Source organism: Polyodon spathula, chromosome 8, assembly GCF_017654505.1.
Source record: "Polyodon spathula isolate WHYD16114869_AA chromosome 8, ASM1765450v1, whole genome shotgun sequence".
Lineage (NCBI taxonomy): Eukaryota > Metazoa > Chordata > Actinopteri > Acipenseriformes > Polyodontidae > Polyodon > Polyodon spathula.
The window spans coordinates 50,552,681-50,573,703 of record NC_054541.1 but is presented as its reverse complement, the minus strand read 5'-3'; the positions used below and the strand labels follow the sequence as shown (position 1 = coordinate 50,573,703).

Here is a 21,023-nt window from a genome sequence, read left to right as displayed (position 1 = left end):
GACCCCACCACTCAGGCCCCAGCCCCGCCCCCTGAAGCCCAAGCTGCTGAAGATAGAGGTGAGGAGGCTGGTCCAAGGGTATTGACTGTGGCAAGAGCCGCTTATTATAAAGTAGCTAACAGTGCGCTGGAAATAACTAGCCAGTGCTGTGAGTGACCCTCCTGCTTGCTGTGGATGCACAGGGGCTAACCCAAGAGGTAACGTTCCAAAAAGACAAACCTACCAAAATAATATAGGGTGAAACTCCAAACCGCTCTTCTGTCTTATTGCTGTGCCCTGGCAGTCTGTGGGTTTGAGTGCAGTTTTTGCTGCTCTTCTGTCTTATTGCTGTGCCCTGGCAGTCTGTGGGTTTGAGTGCAGTTTTTGCTGCTCTTCTGTCTTATTGCTGTGCCCTGGCAGTCTGTGGGTTTTTGTGCAGTTTTTGCTGCTCTTCTGTCTTATTGCTGTGCCCTGGCAGTCTGTGGGTTTTTGTGCAGTTTTTGCTGCTCTTCTGTCTTATTGCTGTGCCCTGGCAGTGTGTGGGTTTTTGTGCAGTTTTTGCTGCTCTTCTGTCTTATTGCTGTGCCCTGGCAGTCTGTGGGTTTGAGTGCAGTTTTTGCTGCTCTTCTGTCTTATTGCTGTGCCCTGGCAGTCTGTGGGTTTGAATGCAGTTTTTGCTGCTCTTCTGTCTTATTGCTGTGCCCTGGCAGTCTGTGGGTTTTTGTGCAGTTTTTGCTGCTCTTCTGTCTTATTGCTGTGCCCTGGCAGTCTGTGGGTTTGAATGCAGTTTTTGCTGCTCTTCTGTCTTATTGCTGTGCCCTGGCAGTCTGTGGGTTTGAGTGCAGTTTTTGCTGCTCTTCTGTCTTATTGCTGTGCCCTGGCAGTCTGTGGGTTTGAATGCAGTTTTTGCTGCTCTTCTGTCTTATTGCTGTGCCCTGGCAGTCTGTGGGTTTTTGTGCAGTTTTTGCTGCTCTTCTGTCTTATTGCTGTGCCCTGGCAGTCTGTGGGTTTTTGTGCAGTTTTTGCTGCTCTTCTGTCTTATTGCTGTGCCCTGGCAGTCTGTGGGTTTTTGTGCAGTTTTTGCTGCTCTTCTGTCTTATTGCTGTGCCCTGGCAGTCTGTGGGTTTTTGTGCAGTTTTTGCTGCTCTTCTGTCTTATTGCTGTGCCCTGGCAGTCTGTGGGTTTGAGTGCAGTTTTTGCTGCTCTTCTGTCTTATTGCTGTGCCCTGGCAGTCTGTGGGTTTGAATGCAGTTTTTGCTGGTCTTCTGTCTTATTGCTGTGCCCTGGCAGTCTGTGGGTTTTTGTGCAGTTTTTGCTGGTCTTCTGTCTTATTGCTGTGCCCTGGCAGTCTGTGGGTTTGAGTGCAGTTTTTGCTGCTCTTCTGTCTTATTGCTGTGCCCTGGCAGTCTGTGGGTTTTTGTGCAGTTTTTGCTGGTCTTCTGTCTTATTGCTGTGCCCTGGCAGTCTGTGGGTTTTTGTGCAGTTTTTGCTGGTCTTCTGTCTTATTGCTGTGCCCTGGCAGTCTGTGGGTTTTTGTGCAGTTTTTGCTGCTCTTCTGTCTTATTGCTGTGCCCTGGCAGTCTGTGGGTTTGAATGCAGTTTTTGCTGCTCTTCTGTCTTATTGCTGTGCCCTGGCAGTCTGTGGGTTTTTGTGCAGTTTTTGCTGCTCTTCTGTCTTATTGCTGTGCCCTGGCAGTCTGTGGGTTTGAGTGCAGTTTTTGCTGGTCTTCTGTCTTATTGCTGTGCCCTGGCAGTCTGTGGGTTTTTGTGCAGTTTTTGCTGCTCTTCTGTCTTATTGCTGTGCCCTGGCAGTCTGTGGGTTTGAATGCAGTTTTTGCTGCTCTTCTGTCTTATTGCTGTGCCCTGGCAGTCTGTGGGTTTTTGTGCAGTTTTTGCTGGTCTTCTGTCTTATTGCTGTGCCCTGGCAGTCTGTGGGTTTTTGTGCAGTTTTTGCTGCTCTTCTGTCTTATTGCTGTGCCCTGGCAGTCTGTGGGTTTGAGTGCAGTTTTTGCTGCTCTTCTGTCTTATTGCTGTGCCCTGGCAGTCTGTGGGTTTGAGTGCAGTTTTTGCTGCTCTTCTGTCTTATTGCTGTGCCCTGGCAGTCTGTGGGTTTTTGTGCAGTTTTTGCTGCTCTTCTGTCTTATTGCTGTGCCCTGGCAGTCTGTGGGTTTGAGTGCAGTTTTTGCTGCTCTTCTGTCTTATTGCTGTGCCCTGGCAGTCTGTGGGTTTGAATGCAGTTTTTGCTGCTCTTCTGTCTTATTGCTGTGCCCTGGCAGTCTGTGGGTTTTTGTGCAGTTTTTGCTGGTCTTCTGTCTTATTGCTGTGCCCTGGCAGTCTGTGGGTTTGAATGCAGTTTTTTTTTCATGCACAGTGTCCTCAAATGGGGAGGGATAAAAAGACACTATTGTGGTCTTTATATGGGGATGTATGGAAGACACAAATGCAGGATGACCTCTTGCCATTTTCCCATATAAAGTAATGGAATAAGAAGCCATGCATGACAGGGTTAAAGGGCTCATGTAAATGCTGAATGCTTTGAGATTTTAAAAAAAAGAGACAGAAGGAAAGATGGCCATCTAGTGGCAAGTTAGTAAGCTAGTAGCTACGTGAGTTAAAAAAACTGGAGCAGAGTTGGGTGCAGAGTTGAAGGAGAAATGAGATTACTGCTCCACTAAGCACAGTTCTCGGAACTCCTCTCTCTCACTCCCTCTCTCTCCCTCTCTCTCTCTCTCTCTCAACTAACTGGGTCAGTGTGATTAACTTTGCTTTCTGTCCTGCACTGAGCTCTGCACTGAATCCTGGAAAGAGCCTATTCTTTTTCATCTTGTGAAGCTTTTCACATTGGGACATGATAGATGAAATATCAACACTTTCCCAATCACAGGACTGACTGACATTATTAAAACATGACACACAAGTGGATACAGCAGTCACTGTGTGCAGTAGTATTGAACAATAGGGTGTACAGCAGCTTGGGTTCAGCTCTCCAGTGTCTGATCATTTCTAGAATTCTTTATGTACGTTTTCTGTCAAAGATCAACTTATGAATTCAGTGGATTGAGTACAATCTCAACTTGGCTGTGTTTCTGTCTTCCCTAGAAGGAGAGAGCATTCCAAAGAGTGAAGAAGGAACAGACTTTCCACCGGAGATAGTGACTGCGTCCGACACAGACAAGGTAAAGGACTGCATTTGATAAAGACGGGGTTGTATTACTGGTCCTTTGCAATTGTATTGGAATTGCATTGCCCTGGGTGTCACTACTTGTCTTTCCTCTGTATGAATGGCGTTATCGCTCTGCCCTACCTTGAGTAATAACCCACTTCTTATCTTTTGTCCTCCAGGGCAGTGAAGTTGAATCGAGCCTTAAAGATGTTGAAGAGGACACTGTTTCTATCCTGAAACAGGCGATTGGCGACAGAGATAAGCAGCTGTCCTCTGTCTGTGCCAAGCTGTCCGCAGCGGAGGCGAGAACGAGGCAGCTGGAGAAACTGCTGGAGCAGACCGGAGCCCCGGGGGCATCGAAGAGCCATGAAGCCCAGAAGACAGAGAGGGGGACTGCTGCAGTGAATGAGAGTAGCTCCGAAACCCTCCTTGAGTTATCATCGGAGGCAAGCTCAGAGCAGAGGACGTCTACAGTGCTGCACGTGGAAGAGACCTCTAGCTCTGTGGTGCACACAAGTACTTCCATTGTCACTGTAGAACGGGCCGTGCATCACCAACAGGAATTAACACTGGAGATCAGGGAGGACGGGTCAAGCCTCCAGGACAGCTCGGCCGCTCGTGACCAAGAAATGGAAAAGCTGCAAGCCCACGTTCAGGAGCTGCAACAGCAGTGCAAAGAAGTGGAAACTCTGCTCAAGGGCGAGCTTGAGCAGAAAGATGCTGAGCTCCGCAGCTTGAATGCTGTGGTCTCGGAAAGCCAGAGGGAGATGGAAGAGTTTCAGGAAACATTCCGAACTCTGGAGGTAGAAAATAAAGAGCTTTGGGTTCGGATCCAAGAGCAAACTGCAGAACTCGCTGAGATCAAGGAAACACTGAAGACATCGAAGGAAGAGCTGGCTGAGGCAACACACCTAAGGACCACTGAACTGGAGAGCAGGAGCATGGAGAAGAGTGTGCTGCAGGAACAGCTGCGGAGCCTGGAGAATGAGTCCCGATCAAAAGACCAGAAGATCCAGGCACTACAGAACAATATGGACCAAGTCCAGCACTCACTCTTTGAGCAGGAAACGGTGTCTAGGAGCTTAAAGAGCCAGCTGGAGGAAAAGGAACACGTTACAGCCGATCTGGAGCGAAGGCTGAAGGAAATAGAGACCAGTGCCAAGGAGCTCTCCCAGAAGACTGCCTCCAAAGAACAAGAGGTGGCAGAACTGGAGCAAGTCCTGTCTGAGAGGACAGCCGAGATGAGTAATCTCCAGCAGCTTCTTACTGAGAAGGACCAGGAGATGGCTGAGGTGAGCGTCGGCATGTCTGCCAAGATGGTCCAAGTCAGCGAAGAGTTTTTACTGAGCAATGAGCTCAAAAAACTAAAAGGACAGCTGGAGGAAATAGAGAAAGCAAAGGAGGGCAAAGGGGAAGGAGGAGGGCAGGAGGTTGCTGCAGAGTTTGAAGGCCAATCCTCTGGTGAAGACACCCGTGGGCTGCTGTCGAAGGAAGAGCTGGAGACTTTGCTGAAAGAGAAAGAGGATCTGGTAGGTCAGGTCAATGGGATGAAGAAGGAAAACGAGCATGTGAAGAGGAAGCTCCAGGCAGCCTTGGTCCAAAAAAAAGAGCTCACGAAGAAGATTCAAGACCTGGAGAAGAATACAAAGACACAGGAGTTAGAGAGCCCTGCAGGGTCAGGAACTGATGTCTCAGTGAAAAAGGATGAAGAAGAACTGGAGAACCAGGAGAACATAAAGGAGCTGCTGTTGGAGAAGGAGGCAGAGCTGCAGAACGTCACAAAGGAGAAAGAGGACAAGGAGAAAGCAGTAGCTGAGCTGGAGATCCTGATATCAGATATGAAACAGGCCTTGATAGAAAATGCTGAGCTTGTAGAGTCGCTAGAAGAGAAAATTATCCATCAAGAAACACTTCTTGCTGAGATAGGGAAGAAAGAGGAGCAAAACAAGGCAAACCGCAGTGACGGCACTGAAGAGCCAGACACCAAGGAACACACTGCCCAGTCAACAGAGGACTTTGGAAAGCAAGAAAAAGCTGAGTTGGAGTCTCGGCTCTCCACCATGGAGCAGGAGAGGGAGGCCCTGCAGAGGAAGCTTCAGGAGGCCCTGGCATCCCGCAAAGACACCATTAAAAAAGCTAAGGAGAAGGACAGGCACCACCGTGAGCAGATGAAGCAGCAGAAGGAGGATTTCAATGCCTTAGTAGAGCGTCTCGATGAGCAGAGCAAGGAGAAAGAGGACCTGTTACAGAGGCTGGGGAGCCTCCAGGAGCAGACCAGTGCTGGTGGAGGGGCAGGAGATGACAAAGTAATGGACAGTAAAGAGAAGGCTCAGCCTGAAAGGGAAGAGGCTGGAGGATGGGGCCACGAATGGATAAACTTTTCCAGTGCAGGGACTGAACAGACCGTGGCTGTAGAGCCCCCTCGGGCAAAGGCAGAGGAGGAGATGGCAGCAGTTCTTGAAAGCCTGAGGCAGGAGTACCAGAATGAACAGGCTGCCAGACAGGAGCTGGAGTCCCAGCTCCAACAGTGTGAAGCCTGCCTGACAGAGAAAGAGGCAGAGCTCTCCAGGCTGCTGGAAGACATACAGAGCCTGCAGGGCAAGGAGAAAGAGATTGACGCCCTGTCCGCCGAGATGGAAACAGTGAAGACGAAGTGCCAGCAGGCCGAAGTGTACGCAGAGACCCTGAAGGCAGAGATAGAAGCTGCCAGGGCTGAGACATCCATATTGGAGCTTCAGGTGGAGGTAGAAGAGTTCAAGAGGTTCCTGAGCCAGAAGAACGAGGAGATCTCAGAGCTCAGCCAGCAGCTGAGTGAGCAAAACAGCATCCTCAAGCTCATGAAGGAAACCGTCTCCGAGAAGGACCAGCTGATTCGCAGCTTGAGGGAACAGTTGGAGAAGGAGGAGGAGAGGAGCAAGAGCATCCAAGCTGAGGTCCCTGTGAAGCAGGAGGAAGACTCCCGGCAGCAGCAGCTCCAGCGCAAGCTTCAGGCAGCGCTCATCTCCAGAAAGGAGGTCCTCAAAGAGAACAAATCGCTGAAGGAAAAGCTGACTGCTGCCAATACAGCCAAGGCTGAGCTGAACCAGAGGATAGCTGTCCTGGAGGAGGGTCTGGCTGAGCTGGCAGAGACCAGGACCATAGTGGACAAGCTGAAGGAAGAGAGGCAGAAGCTGATCGAGGAGATGGACTGTGCCCTGCTAGAGAACCAGAGCCTGGGGGCCTCCTGCGAGAGCCTCAAGCTGGCCATGGAGGGTGTCTTGCGGGAGAAGGATGGTGTGGACCGAGAGATGACCTCACTGCGAGCCCAGGCAGAAGAGGAGGCTGCACAGTGGAGTGAGAAGGTGAAGGGCCTGCAAGAGGAGTACGAGATACTGCTGAAGTCCTACGAGAACGTGAGCGACGAGGCTGAGCGCACAAGGCGCGTGCTGGAGGCCGCTCGGCAGGAAAGGCAGGAGTTGCTGGGCAAGGTGAGGGTCAAGGAGACAGAGAAGAAAGAGGTAGAAGAGCAGCTGCAGGAGGCCAGGAAGGCGGTGGAAGGGATGAAGGATAAGATGAGGAAGTTTGCTAAATCAAAGCAGCAGAAGATCTTGGAGCTGGAGGAGGAGATCGAAAGGCTTCATTCTGAAATTCATCCTGCAGAAAAGGAGGGAAGAAGGGACAGGCAGCAAGAGCAGGAGGAGCAGGCTGAGTTCCAGAGAGCCAGGGAGGAATTAGTTAAGCTAAATGCTGAGCTGGAGGCCACCAGGACCCAAAGGGACTTGCTGGAACGAGAGGCTGCAGATTTTAAGCAGCGTCTTGAAGAGAAAGAGAATGCAGAGCAAGCACCGGCGCCTCTTGTAGAGGAGGCTCCTGTAGCTGCAGCTGCCCTCCCGAGTGGGAATTTGTCTTCTGAACCACCTGGGAATGAATCTCATGACAGTCCACAGGAAGCTGACAATGTCCCCATGCAACAGGTCGAAACACAAACCCAGGATCTTCAGGAAATCCCTACAGAAGAAAAGGTGCCCATGGACGAAACCGAGTCCTTAATGCTAAATGACACCATTGCATGTCTGAAACAGGCCGTGCAGACCTTACAGGAGGAGCTGGAGCGAGTGAAGGTTGCCAGAGAAGTTTTGAAGGAGGAGAAAACCTCACTGGAGGAGCGTCTGCAGCAAGCCCAGGAGAGAGATGAACTCCTGCAGCGTTTGCTGTGGGAGAGGGAGGCAGAGCTGCGGGAGTCTGAAAGGCGCAGACAATGTATGGAGGTGGAGAAGGATGATCTGGAGGAGAAGCTGATGAACCAGCTGGCTGAGCTGAACGGCAGCATCGCCAACTACCAGCAGGAGGCTGCAGAGAGTCGGGACAGGATCCGGGCACTGGAAGCCGAGGGCGCAAGGCTGAAGGAGAGGGAGTACAAACTAGAGAGGGAGAAGGCAGCGGCTGGAGAGAAGTGCCAGGAGGCAGAATCGGTGGCAGAAAGAGAGAGCAGGAGGGCGGCGGAACTGGAGGAAGAGAAGAGACAAGCTCAGAGGGAGAAGGCTGAGTTAGAGGCTGGGAAGAGAAGGGAATTCGAGGAGAGGTTGAAGTCGGCGCAGCGAGGCAAAGAAGGCAGCCAGAACTATGCCCGTCAGCTGCAGGAGCTCCTCCGGGAGAAGCAGGCCGAGGTGCGGCAGATGCAGCAGGACTGTATCAGCTACCAGGAGAGCATCAGCAACCAGGAGAAGAGAGCCAAGGCACTGGAGATCGCGAGGGACGAGACCCGTCGGGACCTGGAGACAGCCAGGGCCGAGCTGGCAAAGGCCGGGGAGGAGAGGCAGAAAGCGGAGGCTGAACTCTTGTCTTGCAAGGTCCGTCTGGATGACGTGCAGAGTGGGGCTGCCAAGGCACTGGCTGAGAAAGAGAAGCTGAGCAGAGAGCTGAGAGCCTGGGAGGAGAGAGCAAAGGAGAAAGAGAGGGAGGCAGAGAGCGAGACGGAGCGCAGGGTGGGGGCTGAGAAGGAGAGGCACAGACAGGAGCTGAGGCAGGCGGCGGAGAAGCTGCAGGCTGTGAGGAGGGAGAAGGAGAGAGAGGAGACCGCAGCCCGGGAAGTGAAGGCTGCCTTGGATGCTCGGGAGGGCCAGGCCAGGCAACTGCAAGCCCGGCTGGATGAGAGCTTGGCCCGGCTGGCAGCGTTCACGCACTCCATGTCCTCATTGCAGGACGACCGGGACCGCGTGATGGACGAGGCCCGGCAGTGGGAGAGCCGCTTCCACAGCGCCCTGCAGGGGAAGGAGAAGGAAGTGCAGGACCGGGAGCTGCAGTGCCGCTCACTCACAGAGCAGCTGCGGCAGAACTCCAGCCTCCGGGAGGAGCTGCAGGCTAAGCTGGAGAGGTGAGAAGGGGAGACGGGGGATTGAAGCTGTGCTGTGGGTCATGTGGATTAGTAGAGCCAGGGTGTTATTCCTACTGCATTATTTGAGCAATGTGAAATTGCAGTGTGAAATTCAGACATCCCCCCAGAACATTTGTACTGCACAGAAGTGATCAAACCTTTGTTGGCAACACAAGGACAGCTTGGTTTGTTTGTGTCTTTGGGTTTGTTTTTTCTGTTTGTTCTGTGTGTATATATTTTTACACCTGTCCCCCTCTCGTTTCTTGGCAGGCTGGAGAGCAGCGTGTCGGACTGGGAGTCCCATTTTGGTGCTGCTGTGGAGAGCCACAGGCAGGCCCAGGACAGCCTGCAGGGGGAGACAGGGCGCCTGCGCTCCCTGCTGGAGGACTCCGAGACGGGTCTGAGGGAGGCACAGAGCCAGCTGGCAGCCCTGCGGGAGGACGAGGCAGCCCTGAGGGAGAGAGTCTCTGTGCTGGAGGAGTCTCTCGGGGGGCTGGAGCAGGAGAAGGAGAGCCTGGAGCGAGCTCTCAGAGAGCGAGAGGCAGACCAGCAGCGGCAGCGCTTCACCATCGAGCAGCTGGTGACGGACCTCCGATCCTCCAAGGAGCTGACTGGTCGGCTGCAGGGAGAGCTAGCAGAGAAAGAGCAGAGGGAGGTGGACCTCCTCGGGGCCAAAGAGCAGGCGGTGGCCCTTGCCGTGGAGGAGACCCGGGGCCAGCTGGCGGAGGAGGTCGAGCAGCTGGAGGGCAAGCTGAGGGCCGTGGAGAGGGAGGCCAGCGAGAGGCGGGGCGAGATGGAGGAGCTGAGAGAGAGAGCCGCAGGCGCGCTGGAGGACAGTGGCCGCTGCCGAGCCCAGCTGGAGGCCTTCGCTGGGTCCATGACCTCCCTGCAGGATGACCGCGACAGAGTCCTGAACCAGTACAGGCAGCTGGAGGAGCGCCACCTGCAGGTCCAGCTGGAGAAGGACGCCCTGATCCAGGAGGCAGCCGGGGAGAACAACAGGCTGAAGGAGGAGCTGCGGGGGCTGCGGAGCAGGGTGGATGACCTCCACTCTGAGAACGCCAAGCTGACTGCGCAGCTGCTGCGCTACCGAGAGGACCTGAACCAGGTGCTCACCATGAAGGACTCCCAGCAGAGGCAGCTCCTGAAGGCACAGCTGGACAGGATCGAGGCCCTGGAGAGAGAGAAGGGAGAGGCAGAGAGGCTGGGGAAGGAAGCCAGAGAGGCAGCCCGGGCGTTGGAGCTGGAGAAGCAGGAACTCGGAGAGAAGCTCCACTCGCTGGAAGAAGCAGGACTGTCCAGACTGGAGACTGAATTGGAGGAGCTGAGGGTGGCCCGGGAGAAGGTGTCCGCTCTGGAGGGAGAGCTGAGGGGCAAGAGGGAGCAGGCTGAAGAGAATGTGCGGGCTGGTGTGGAGAGGGAGCTGAGGGAGCTGCGGCAGGACACCGGCATCCTGAGGAACGAGGCAGAGACGGCAGGGGAGAGGGTGGCCGAGCTGGCAAGGGACCTGGTAGAGATGGAGCAGAGGCTGCTCGCCGCCATGGAGGAGGGCAAGGAGCTGCGAGCCCAGAATGAGGCCTTCGGGAAAGCCATGGACTCCCTGCAGAGCAGCCGGGACGAGGCCCTGAGCCAGCTGGAGAGGGAGCGAGCCGACAAGGGGAGCTTGAGAGCAGAGGTGGAGAAGCTCAGGGAGACACCCCAGGACTCCAGACAGCTGGGAGAGCAGCAGCAGGAACAGGGGGAGGAGGTGACCAGGCTGAGATCGGAGCTAGAAGGGGCCCAGGCTCAGCTAGACTCCCTCTCCAAGGCCGTAGCCAGCCTGCAGGTGGAGAGGGACCGTCTGGCGATGGAGCTGACGCAATCTAGTAAGGTGCAGGAGAGCAAACAAGGAGCATCAGCGCCCCCTGCTGTCTCCCAAGGGGAGGTGCACAGCCTGAGGAGAGCTCTGTCTGCACTGCAGAGCGACAGGGAGAGGCTGGTGAGTGTGACTGTTTTAAGGGATGGGTGGGTGATGTTGTGTTTTTTTTTTGGTTTGTTTTTTTTCATACTGATGGCATTATTGAGTAGTGTTCAAAATGCCTGTTCATTTGAGTTATATATATCATGGTACAAGGGACAATTAGAAAATATGAATATGAAACATTTCAAAAAGTGTAATTATAACATAATTTATGCCTGAGAGCACTGTGGGGGTCCAGTATTCTCACTTGTTTTGCACATTACCCCTCTGCTAGCAGGTAAAGAGGAGGTGTACTGACATTTGAATTGATTTGCTATGTTTCACTTGTATGATGTGGTTCCTGGTTCTGTTGTCTGTATTGGGTCACTATCACTGTCCACTATCACTCCATCCAGATGTGTAAGACTAACCGCCAGCTTCCTCATTGCATTCAGACCATGTGGCAGTCTTTTCATTGTGACACCCCTCCTCGACAGGGACACGCACACAGGCCTATCCTATGATTGCTTACAAACATCATCAAATAAGTCCTGAAAGGGAAGAGTCAGGGAAACTCCCTGCTCCCGGGTTCAGATCAGATCAGAACTAGTGTTCACACTGGCAATGCTAATCTGACAACCACAGGCACCAGTAAGTGTGTTGCAGCGTGGCTCTGGTGAGACCCAGAGGAAGAGGCTGTGGTTCTGTGAGTCGTGCTGAGCTTGTGTGTTGCAGCGTGGCTCCTGTGATACCCAGAGGAAGAGGCTGTGGTTCTGTGAGTCGTGCTGAGCTTGTGTGTTGCAGCGTGGCTCCTGTGATACCCAGAGGAAAAGGCTGTGCTGAGCTGTTGAACATGCAGTGCTGCTACATTTAGACACACTAAAAGAAACTTTATTGACGTTCCGACTGGAATTGTTTCTCTGTGTTATTGAAGACTTGGAGAAAGACTGCCATCAAAACTGCCATTATTAACTCATTAGGTTGCTTTTAGCATTTAGAAATTCTGCGCATCACAAGCGGCAGGGATGGAAATAAGACTCCTGTTGCATAGCAGTTTGATCCATTCAAGATTTTAATATAAGCATGATTAGCTACAATGTATATGTTAAGTAACAAGCTCAGGTGTGTCTTATTAAACTTGTAGTAAAAGTGGGAATGGATGAAAGCGCTATGCAGTGGGAGCCTGATTTCCATCCCTGTGTGTGGTATGCATGGAGTGATGCTGTGTGGCAGGTCTGTTTGCCCCCCTCACCCCTCTCACCCCTCTCACCCCCTCTTTGCCCAGCTGCAGGAGCTGAAGAAGCTGCAGGATCAGTATGTGCAGATGGGTGAGAAGACGGGCGAGCTGGGCCGGCTGCGGGAGGAGCTGGCAGAGGAGCGGAGGAGAGGGCAGGAGTTCCGGGAGCGCCAGGAGCAGCTCCAGAGCCAGGCACAGGAACAGGAACAGCAGCTCCACTCACTCCGGTCAGTGATGCTCTTTGATCCAGTGAGAAGTGTCAGTGGACAGGCTGGCACAGTTCTTAATTAAGCAGCAGCGTATCTTAGAGTCATTGTTTCATGGTTATCACGAGTTTCTGTGAAATGTACCCATTGCCGCGTAATATGTATCCCCACTTCTGAAAGAATAGTGTAAATATGCAGATTTATTTTTTAGCAAGAAAGTACAGCAAACATTTGCTTTACTTGCGCATAATCTGTCAAGTTTAGGAAGCCAGCAGCCGGTTTAGTTTGAATCCAGTAAATGATTGAACACGTTGCATTGAGCTGCAGGATTTCATTAAAATGTGTTCAACAAAAATATTATTATTATTGTGTTTGATAAAAGGTGGACATGTTGCTCAATTCAGTATTTGAGAACATTTGTTGTATAATAGCTAAAGAACAGTAGTCCATTTTGACTCTGACAAGGCCGTTTTTTCTGCTGTAGTAAATGGCATGTTTAGTGGTGAAGTATCTGGTTTTAGATGGTGAACGCTGTGAAATAAACCAGTTTTCAGCATGACATTGTAAAGGCAGCGCAGCCTGCTGGAGGAGTGCTTGGTAAGCAGCAGTGCTCCTGAGGTGAGTGCTGCTGTGCTGTCCCCCCAGGCTGGAGCAGGGAGGCTGGCAGGCCCAGGCTCAGCGTCTGAAGGAGCAGTACCTCAACGCCCTGGCTGACAAGGACCAGCAGCTGGAGGACATGAGGAGGCTTTTCCAGGGGGGGCTCGCAGTGACTGGAGCCAGGCTCATCCAGGAGGAGCAGTATCAGAGAGAGGTACCGTACAGGGCCAGCAGAGATGTGTCTTGTAGAGAGTTTGACTGCTGCCTTGTTCTGTGTGTCTATCCAGTGAAGACGTCCTCTTGTTCTCCTTTATTTTAAAGAGCTTTTCATCAGTGCTTGCTGTTTTTACTTTCTTCTGTGTTTTCTAACCTGATGCACTTATCATGCATCCAGCTTTTTTATTTAAGCAAACTAGTCTCTCAAATATGGAAAATGGAAATAAAAAAATGCCACTTTTTCTTTTTACAATTTGAGTGTTAAAGGAAATTGTACCAACAACTTTTTTTTTTTGTTTTGTTTTTTTCACAGGCTTCCTCAAGGTCAGCCCTCTCCAGCGAGGCCCCAGCCGAGGAGCTGCAGGTTCTTCGGATGGAGAGTGAGCAGCTGAAAGGCCAGCTTGAGGACAGCCTGAAGCAGCTCCACCAGAAAGAGCACCGCATTCAACAGCTCAGTAACAAGGTAGAGCCTGTGTGCCACTCTCAAGCACAGAGCTCCCACTCGCGCTCTCTCTCTCTCCCCCCTTGAACACAGAGCTCCCTGTCGCTCTCTCTCTGCCCTCAAACACAGAGCTCCCTCTCGCTCTCTCTCACCTTGAACACAGAGCTCCCTCTCGCTCTCTCTCACCTTGAACACAGAGCTCTCTCTCACCATTCACTCTCTCTCTCTCTCACCCCCTTGAACACAGAGCTCTCTCTCACCATTCACTCTCTTTCTCTCTCTCACCCCCCTTGAACACAGAGCTCTCTCTCACCATTCACTCTCTCTCTCTCTCACCCCCCTTGAACACAGAGCTCTCTCTCACCATTCACTCTCTCTCTCTCACCCCCTTGAACACAGAGCTCTCTCTCACCATTCACTCTCTCTCTCTCTCACCCCCTTGAACACAGAGCTCTCTCTCACCATTCTCTCTCTCTCTCACCCCCCTTGAACACAGAGCTCTCTCTTGTTCTCTCTATCCCCTTGAAGACATATCTCCCTGTCGCTCTCTCTCTCTCCCCTCAAACACAGAGCTCCCTGTCGCTCTCTCTCTCTCCCCTCAAACACATATCTCCCTGTCGCTCTCTCTCTCTCCCCTCAAACACAGAGCTCCCTGTCGCTCTCTCTCTCTCCCCTCAAACACAGAGCTCCCTGTCGCTCTGTCTCTCCCCTCAAACACAGAGCTCCCTGTCGCTCTCTCTCTCCCCCCTCAAACACATATCTCCCTGTCTCTCTCTCTCTCTCCCCTCAAACACATATCTCCCTGTCGCTCTCTCTCTCTCCCCTCAAACACAGAGCTCCCTGTCGCTCTCTCTCTCTCCCCTCAAACACAGAGCTCCCTGTCGCTCTCTCTCTCTCCCCTCAAACACAGAGCTCCCTGTCGCTCTCTCTCTCTCCCCTCAAACACAGAGCTCCCTGTCGCTCTCTCTCTCTCCCCTCAAACACAGAGCTCCCTCTTGCTCTCTCTCTCTCCCCCCTTGAACACAGAACTCCCTGTCGCTCTCTCTCCCCTCACAGAGCTCCCTCTCGCTCTCACTCTCTCTCTCCCCTTAAACAGAGCTCCCTCTCACTCTCTCTCCCCTCAAACACAGAGCTCCCTCTCAAAATATAAAATGAATAGTGAGATGCAGAGAAACAGACGCATGTGTTCTCCTTCTCGTTATTAACCTCCTCGCCCCCTCTCCCTGGCTTAGCTCTCACAGCTGTTTGAAGAGAAGACCTCTCTCTCTGCCCAGCTGTGTGGGAGCAGCCAGAGCCTTCGGGACTGCCAGCTGAGACTGAGTGAGGTGCAGAGCCGCTGTAGCGCCCTCCAGAGCCAGCTGCAGGAACTGCAGGACGACAAGAGCAAGGTCAGTCATGCGCTGAGCCATGTGCAGAGAAATACACTTGGCGTCAAACTCCCACTAGTCCTGGTCCCAGTCCTGAGTTTCAGAACTTCCCTTGTTCAGTCATATTTCCAAATGACCAGATGCCAGGAGTTTGAACAGTCAGGTCCTAGTCTGATCTCAACTTCTCATCCCAGGGTTCTGTAACATGTAACAGTTATGATGGTGACCAAACATGTGCGAGTACTGTTGTTAAAAAAATGGTTCAAATGAACAGCATTAAAGAATGTAGAACAGTGAAAAACTAAAATAGACGTGCATGAACAAAATGCCCTGAAAACTTAATGTAAAGAAAACTGTTTAAATGAAGCAACAAGCTCAATAATTAAGCTAAAAGGAAGTGAAAAGGTCACTGTGTGTGTTTTTTTTTTTTTTGTGAACTCCAATAACCCTGCGTTATCTTTCCAAACCATAGAGAGCCTAAATAAGCACGGGAATCTACCAGAATAAAAAACAGAAATGAAAAAGAAAATATAGAGCATCAAAAAGCACAACCAGATATAGTCAATGAAAGACGAGACCTTATTCAAATTCTTTGTCGCATTATATATTTAAGGTAAGGCAAATTTATTTTGCCATTAAAAGTGCCCCCGGCTATAGTGTTCTGCCACCCAGCTGTACAGAATTGCTGGGGAGAACCCTGCATCCCAATATGAATGAGTGTGTAGGGTTACTAACGGGAGATACTCCTGCAGCTTCAAGGGTGGGGTTTATTTAACACCTGATCACTGAAATATTCGTGTAGTTCTAAAACCTTGGGGACCCTATTTACACTGCATCTTCTTTGATTGGAACAGGGAGCTTAACTGGCCCATATTTTGACTAGTAGTGAAGATTGGCTGGGCGACGGGTTAAAAGCCTTGATCTCTTGTGAACAGTCCTGGAGAAGCTCTCACCGAGGAAGGAGTCATTCCTGCCGCCGATGATATTCCACTTCTGATCTCTCCCTCTCTCTCCCTCTGTCCCTCCCCAGAGCTCCCCCGAGGTGCACACAGCCCCTGGGGCCCCGCAGGAGAAGAGCCCGGCCGAGCGCGAGGTCTACCAGACTGACATGGAGGAGCTGCAACACAGGTAGGAGGCAGTGTGGACTGGAGCTGCACACAGGTGCTAGCAGCAAGGCTGGGAGGGAGGCAGTGTGGACTGGAGCTGCACACAGGTGCTAGCAGCAAGGCTGGGAGGGAGGCAGTGTGGACTGGAGCTGCACACAGGTGCTAGCAGCAAGGCTGGGAGGGAGGCAGTGTGGACTGGAGCTGCACACAGGTGCTAGCAGCAAGGCTGGGAGGGAGGCAGTGTGGACTGGAGCTGCACACAGGTGCTAGCAGCAAGGCTGGGAGGGAGGCAGTGTGGACTGGAGCTGCACACAGGTGCTAGCAGCAAGGCTGGGAGGGAGGCAGTGTGGACTGGAGCTGCACACAGGTGCTAGCAGCAAGGCTGGGAGGGAGGCAGTGTGGACTGGAGCTGCACACAGGTGCTAGCAGCAAGGCTGGGAGGGAGGCAGTGTGGACTGGAGCTGCACACAGGTGCTAGCAGCAAGGCTGGGAGGGAGGCAGTGTGGACTGGAGCTGCACACAGGTGCTAGCAGCAAGGCTGGGAGGGAGGCAGTGTGGACTGGAGCTGCACACAGGTGCTAGCAGCAAGGCTGGGAGGGAGGCAGTGTGGTGTAGTGCACATAGGTGGAGCTGCAAGGCTGGGAGGGGCAGTGTGGAAGCCGAGTGCCTACAGGTCCTCAGCTGCACCGGGTACTCGACTGGTAGTGACCTAGTCCTCCGTCACACCACATACTCACTGTCAGGAGGCAGTGTGGTTCACATACAGAAAGCCGACTGAGGGGACACTCCAGGGGTCTGGGGACGGGAGCTCGGGAGTGAGTGTCACACCACATGTAGTGGAAGAGCGCTGATCTGGGACGGGAGGGGCAGTGTGGTTAGGGGAGGAGGGGCTGGGAGGGAGGCAGTGTGGTGTAGTGGAGAGAGGGAGGGAGGGAGTGTGGTGTAGTGGAGAGAGCGGAGGGGCTGGGAGGGAGGCAGTGTGGTGTAGTGGTTAGAGTGTGGGAGGGAGGCAGTGTGGTGTCGTGGAGAGAGTGGAAGGGCTGGAAGGAAGGCAGTGTGTTTTGCATTTTCATCCCCTCTTGGTAACTGCAGCCTCTCATCTCTCTGCAGGCTGGGGGCAGTGGAAGCTCAGTGGGGCCGCGCCCGGCAGGAGCTGCTCCAGTTGGAAGGGAGGCTGTTGGAGGAGCAGGACAGGCGCTTGGCTGCGGAGGAGGCCCTGTCCACAGCCGAGGAGAAAGTGAAACGGTGCGTCTCAAACACAGTGAGGGAGCAGCGAGGGACAGTAGCTTCACAGAGTAAACAGGCTGTAATATGGATGCAAATTCAACAAGCAAACTAATATAATACCATCACGTCTAGCACAGGAATGAACGCTGCTGCAGCTGTACAGTGCTTAAACATTATCCCAGTGTGGGTCCTCCCTGACTGAGCTGTCTGTCTGTCCACAGCTTTGAGACGAGCGAGTGGTGTTCTGGGCAGGACCAGGACCCCCATGAACACGCCCTTCTCATCGAGCCTGACGAAGTGTCGCTTTCCAGGGTAATCAATCATTCATTCATTATTGATATCAGACATGTGTAACCTGGATATAGCAGTTACTCCATCATTTTCAATGGAATTTTCTGAGCTATTTTGCATTAATAATATGATGTCTGCATTCAGGAAAAAACTGTGATCTCTTCCTTGCTCTTCAAAAACCGTAACCTGAGGATCGTTTTTGACTTGCTTTTCCTTGAAGTGTTTTGAGGCTTGTTTTGAATTTACACACTGGTGCAGTCTTTAAGCAGGGAGGATGCAGTTTTGTGTGAATTGCATTCCAGGCTAGTGTCTCATTGGAAAAGTGATCTCGGCTGTGTAATGAATTTTAGCATTCGTTTCACCCTGCTGTTCAGTGAGCTCTGTGGACGGTGTTAAAGTGATCTCATTCGTTTCACCCTGTGTTCAGTGAGCTCTGTGGACGGTGTTAAAGTGATCTCGGTTTAGCATTCGTTTCACCCTGCTGTTCAGTGAGCTCTGTGGACGGTGTTAAAGTGATCTCGGTTTAGCATTCGTTTCACCCTTTCCAGGGTAATCAATCGTTCAGTGAGCTCTGTGGACGGTGTTAAAGTGTTCTCGGTTTAGCATTCGTTTCACCCTGGTGTTCAGTGAGCTCTGTGGACGGTGTTAAAGTGATCTCGGTTTAGCATTCGTTTCACCCTGCTGTTCAGTGAGCTCTGTGGACGGTGTTAAAGTGATCTCGGTTTAGCATTCGTTTCACCCTTGTGTTCAGTGAGCTCTGTGGACGGTTTAGTGATCTCGGTTTAGCATTCGTTTCACCCTGGTGTTCAGTGAGCTCTGTGGACGGTGTTAAAGTGATCTCGGTTTAGCATTCGTTTCACCCTGGTTCAGTGAGCTCTGTGGACGGTGTTAAAGTGATCTCGGTTTAGCATTCGTTTCACCCTTGTGTTCAGTGAGCTCTGTGGACGGTGTTAAAGTGATCTCGGTTTAGCATTCGTTTCACCCTGGTGTTCAGTGAGCTCTGTGGACGGTGTTAAAGTGATCTCGGTTTAGCATTCGTTTCACCCTGCTGTTCAGTGAGCTCTGTGGACGGTGTTAAAGTGATCTCGGTTTAGCATTCGTTTCACCCTGGTGTTCAGTGAGCTCTGTGGACGGTGTTAAAGTGATCTCGGTTTAGCATTCGTTTCACCCTGCTGTTCAGTGAGCTCTGTGGACGGTGTTAAAGTGATCTCGGTTTAGCATTCGTTTCACCCTTGTGTTCAGTGAGCTCTGTGGACGGTGTTAAAGTGATCTCGGTTTAGCATTCGTTTCACCCTGCTGTTCAGTGAGCTCTGTGGACGGTGTTAAAGTGATCTCGGTTTAGCATTCGTTTCACCCTGCTGTTCAGTGAGCTCTGTGGACGGTGTTAAAGTGATCTCGGTTTAGCATTCGTTTCACCCTGCTGTTCAGTGAGCTCTGTGGACGGTGTTAAAGTGATCTCGGTTTAGCATTCGTTTCACCCTGCTGTTCAGTGAGCTCTGTGGACGGTGTTAAAGTGATCTCGGTTTAGCATTCGTTTCACCCTAGTGTTCAGTGAGCTCTGTGGACGGTGTTAAAGTGATCTCGGTTTAGCATTCGTTTCACCCTTGTGTTCAGTGAGCTCTGTGGACGGTGTTAAAGTGATCTCGGTTTAGCATTCGTTTCACCCTGCTGTTCAGTGAGCTCTGTGGACGGTGTTAAAGTGATCTCGGTTTAGCATTCGTTTCACCCTGGTGTTCAGTGAGCTCTGTGGACGGTGTTAAAGTGATCTCGGTTTAGCATTCGTTTCACCCTGCTGTTCAGTGAGCTCTGTGGACGGTGTTAAAGTGATCTCGGTTTAGCATTCGTTTCACCCTAGTGTTCAGTGAGCTCTGTGGACGGTGTTAAAGTGATCTCGGTTTAGCATTCGTTTCACCCTGCTGTTCTGTGAGCTCTGTGGACGGTGTTAAAGTGTTCTCGGTTTAGCATTCGTTTCACCCTGCTGTTCAGTGAGCTCTGTGGACGGTGTTAAAGTGATCTCGGTTTAGCATTCGTTTCACCCTGGTGTTCAGTGAGCTCTGTGGACGGTGTTAAAGTGATCTCGGTTTAGCATTCGTTTCACCCTTGTGTTCAGTGAGCTCTGTGGACGGTGTTAAAGTGATCTCGGTTTAGCATTCGTTTCACCCTGCTGTTCAGTGAGCTCTGTGGACGGTGTTAAAGTGATCTCGGTTTAGCATTCGTTTCACCCTTGTGTTCAGTGAGCTCTGTGGACGGTGTTAAAGTGATCTCGGTTTAGCATTCGTTTCACCCTTGTGTTCAGTGAGCTCTGTGGACGGTGTTAAAGTGATCTCGGTTTAGCATTCGTTTCACCCTGCTGTTCAGTGAGCTCTGTGGACGGTGTTAAAGTGATCTCGGTTTAGCATTCGTTTCACCCTTGTGTTCAGTGAGCTCTGTGGACGGTGTTAAAGTGATCTCGGTTTAGCATTCGTTTCACCCTAGTGTTCAGTGAGCTCTGTGGACGGTGTTAAAGTGATCTCGGTTTAGCATTCGTTTCACCCTAGTGTTCAGTGAGCTCTGTGGACGGTGTTAAAGTGATCTCGGTTTAGCATTCGTTTCACCCTGCTGTTCAGTGAGCTCTGTGGACGGTGTTAAAGTGATCTCGGTTTAGCATTCGTTTCACCCTGCTGTTCAGTGAGCTCTGTGGACGGTGTTAAAGTGATCTCGGTTTAGCATTCGTTTCACCCTGCTGTTCAGTGAGCTCTGTGGACGGTGTTAAAGTGATCTCGGTTTAGCATTCGTTTCACCCTGGTGTTCAGTGAGCTCTGTGGACGGTGTTAAAGTGATCTCGGTTTAGCATTCGTTTCACCCTGCTGTTCAGTGAGCTCTGTGGACGGTGTTAAAGTGATCTCGGTTTAGCATTCGTTTCACCCTTGTGTTCAGTGAGCTCTGTGGACGGTGTTAAAGTGATCTCGGTTTAGCATTCGTTTCACCCTTGTGTTCAGTGAGCTCTGTGGACGGTGTTAAAGTGATCTCGGTTTAGCATTCGTTTCACCCTGGTGTTCAGTGAGCTCTGTGGACGGTGTTAAAGTCTCCCTTTGTTTCCTCTCTGTCTCTCCACACAGACTCGCAGCGCTGGCGGTCCGGGAGTGAAGCGGTTCCTGCTCTCGCTCTTCTGCTCACGGCGCCGCACCCCCCTGCTGGCCACGCTGTACCTGCTCACTGTGCACGCCCTGCTGCTGCTCTGCCTGTCCGGACTCCTCTGAGTCACACAGACAGGGGGCGGGGCTTCAGCAGGATCCAGCACACACAAACAGGGGGCGGGGCTTCAACAGGACTCCAGCACACACAGACAGGGGGCGGGGCTTCAACAGGACTCCAGCACACACAGACAGGGGGCGGGGCTTCAACAGGACTCCAGCACACACAGACAGGGGGCGGGGCTTCAGCAGGACTCCAGCACACACAGACAGGGGGCGGGGCTTCAACAGGACTCCAGCACACACAGACAGGGGGCGGGGCTTCAACAGGACTCCAGCACACACAGACAGGGGGCGGGGCTTCAGCAGGACTCCAGCACACACAGACAGGGGGCGGGGCTTCAACAGGACTCCAGCACACACAGACAGGGGGCGGGGCTTCAACAGGACTCCAGCACACACAGACAGGGGGCGGGGCTTCAACAGGACTCCAGCACACACAGACAGGGGGCGGGGCTTCAACAGGACTCCAGCACACACAGACAGGGGGCGGGGCTTCAGCAGGACTCCAGCACACACAGACAGGGGGCGGGGCTTCAGCAGGACTCCAGCACACACAGACAGGGGGCGGGGCTTCAACAGGACTCCAGCACACACAGACAGGGGGCGGGGCTTCAACAGGACTCCAGCACACACAGACAGGGGGCGGGGCTTCAACAGGACTCCA

General features: G+C 52.3%; 2 protein-coding genes across 2 annotated transcripts in view; both read left to right on the top strand.

Moving 5' to 3' along the window:
• Positions 1-3,709, top strand: part of LOC121319158 (golgin subfamily B member 1-like) — a 24,675-nt gene extending 20,966 nt beyond the window's left edge. The window contains exons 12-14 of the mRNA XM_041256337.1: positions 3,079-3,155; positions 3,322-3,588; positions 3,680-3,709. Coding sequence (XP_041112271.1) covers positions 3,079-3,155; positions 3,322-3,588; positions 3,680-3,709 — 374 coding nt within the window. The remainder of the gene's footprint in view (positions 1-3,078; positions 3,156-3,321; positions 3,589-3,679) is intronic.
• Positions 3,685-20,512, top strand: LOC121320129 (golgin subfamily B member 1-like). The gene is made up of 10 exons (XM_041258387.1): positions 3,685-8,495; positions 8,766-10,473; positions 11,726-11,898; positions 12,523-12,688; positions 13,004-13,153; positions 14,365-14,520; positions 15,530-15,627; positions 16,716-16,850; positions 17,054-17,144; positions 20,222-20,512. Exons 1-10 carry the CDS (start codon positions 3,772-3,774, stop codon positions 20,360-20,362), a joined length of 7,542 nt encoding a protein of 2,513 aa, XP_041114321.1. The 5' UTR covers positions 3,685-3,771; the 3' UTR covers positions 20,363-20,512.
• Positions 20,513-21,023: the final 511 nt, after the last annotated feature.

Coding starts and splice junctions, on each gene's coding strand:
- LOC121320129 (XM_041258387.1), top strand. CDS start 3,772: ATGGAAAAGCTGCAAGCCCACGTTCAGGAGCTGCAACAGCAGTGCAAA. Junction 10,474..11,725: donor AGAGCGACAGGGAGAGGCTG/GTGAGTGTGACT, acceptor GCCCAGCTGCAG/GAGCTGAAGAAGCTGCAGGA. Junction 12,689..13,003: donor AGGAGCAGTATCAGAGAGAG/GTACCGTACAGG, acceptor TTTTTTTCACAG/GCTTCCTCAAGGTCAGCCCT.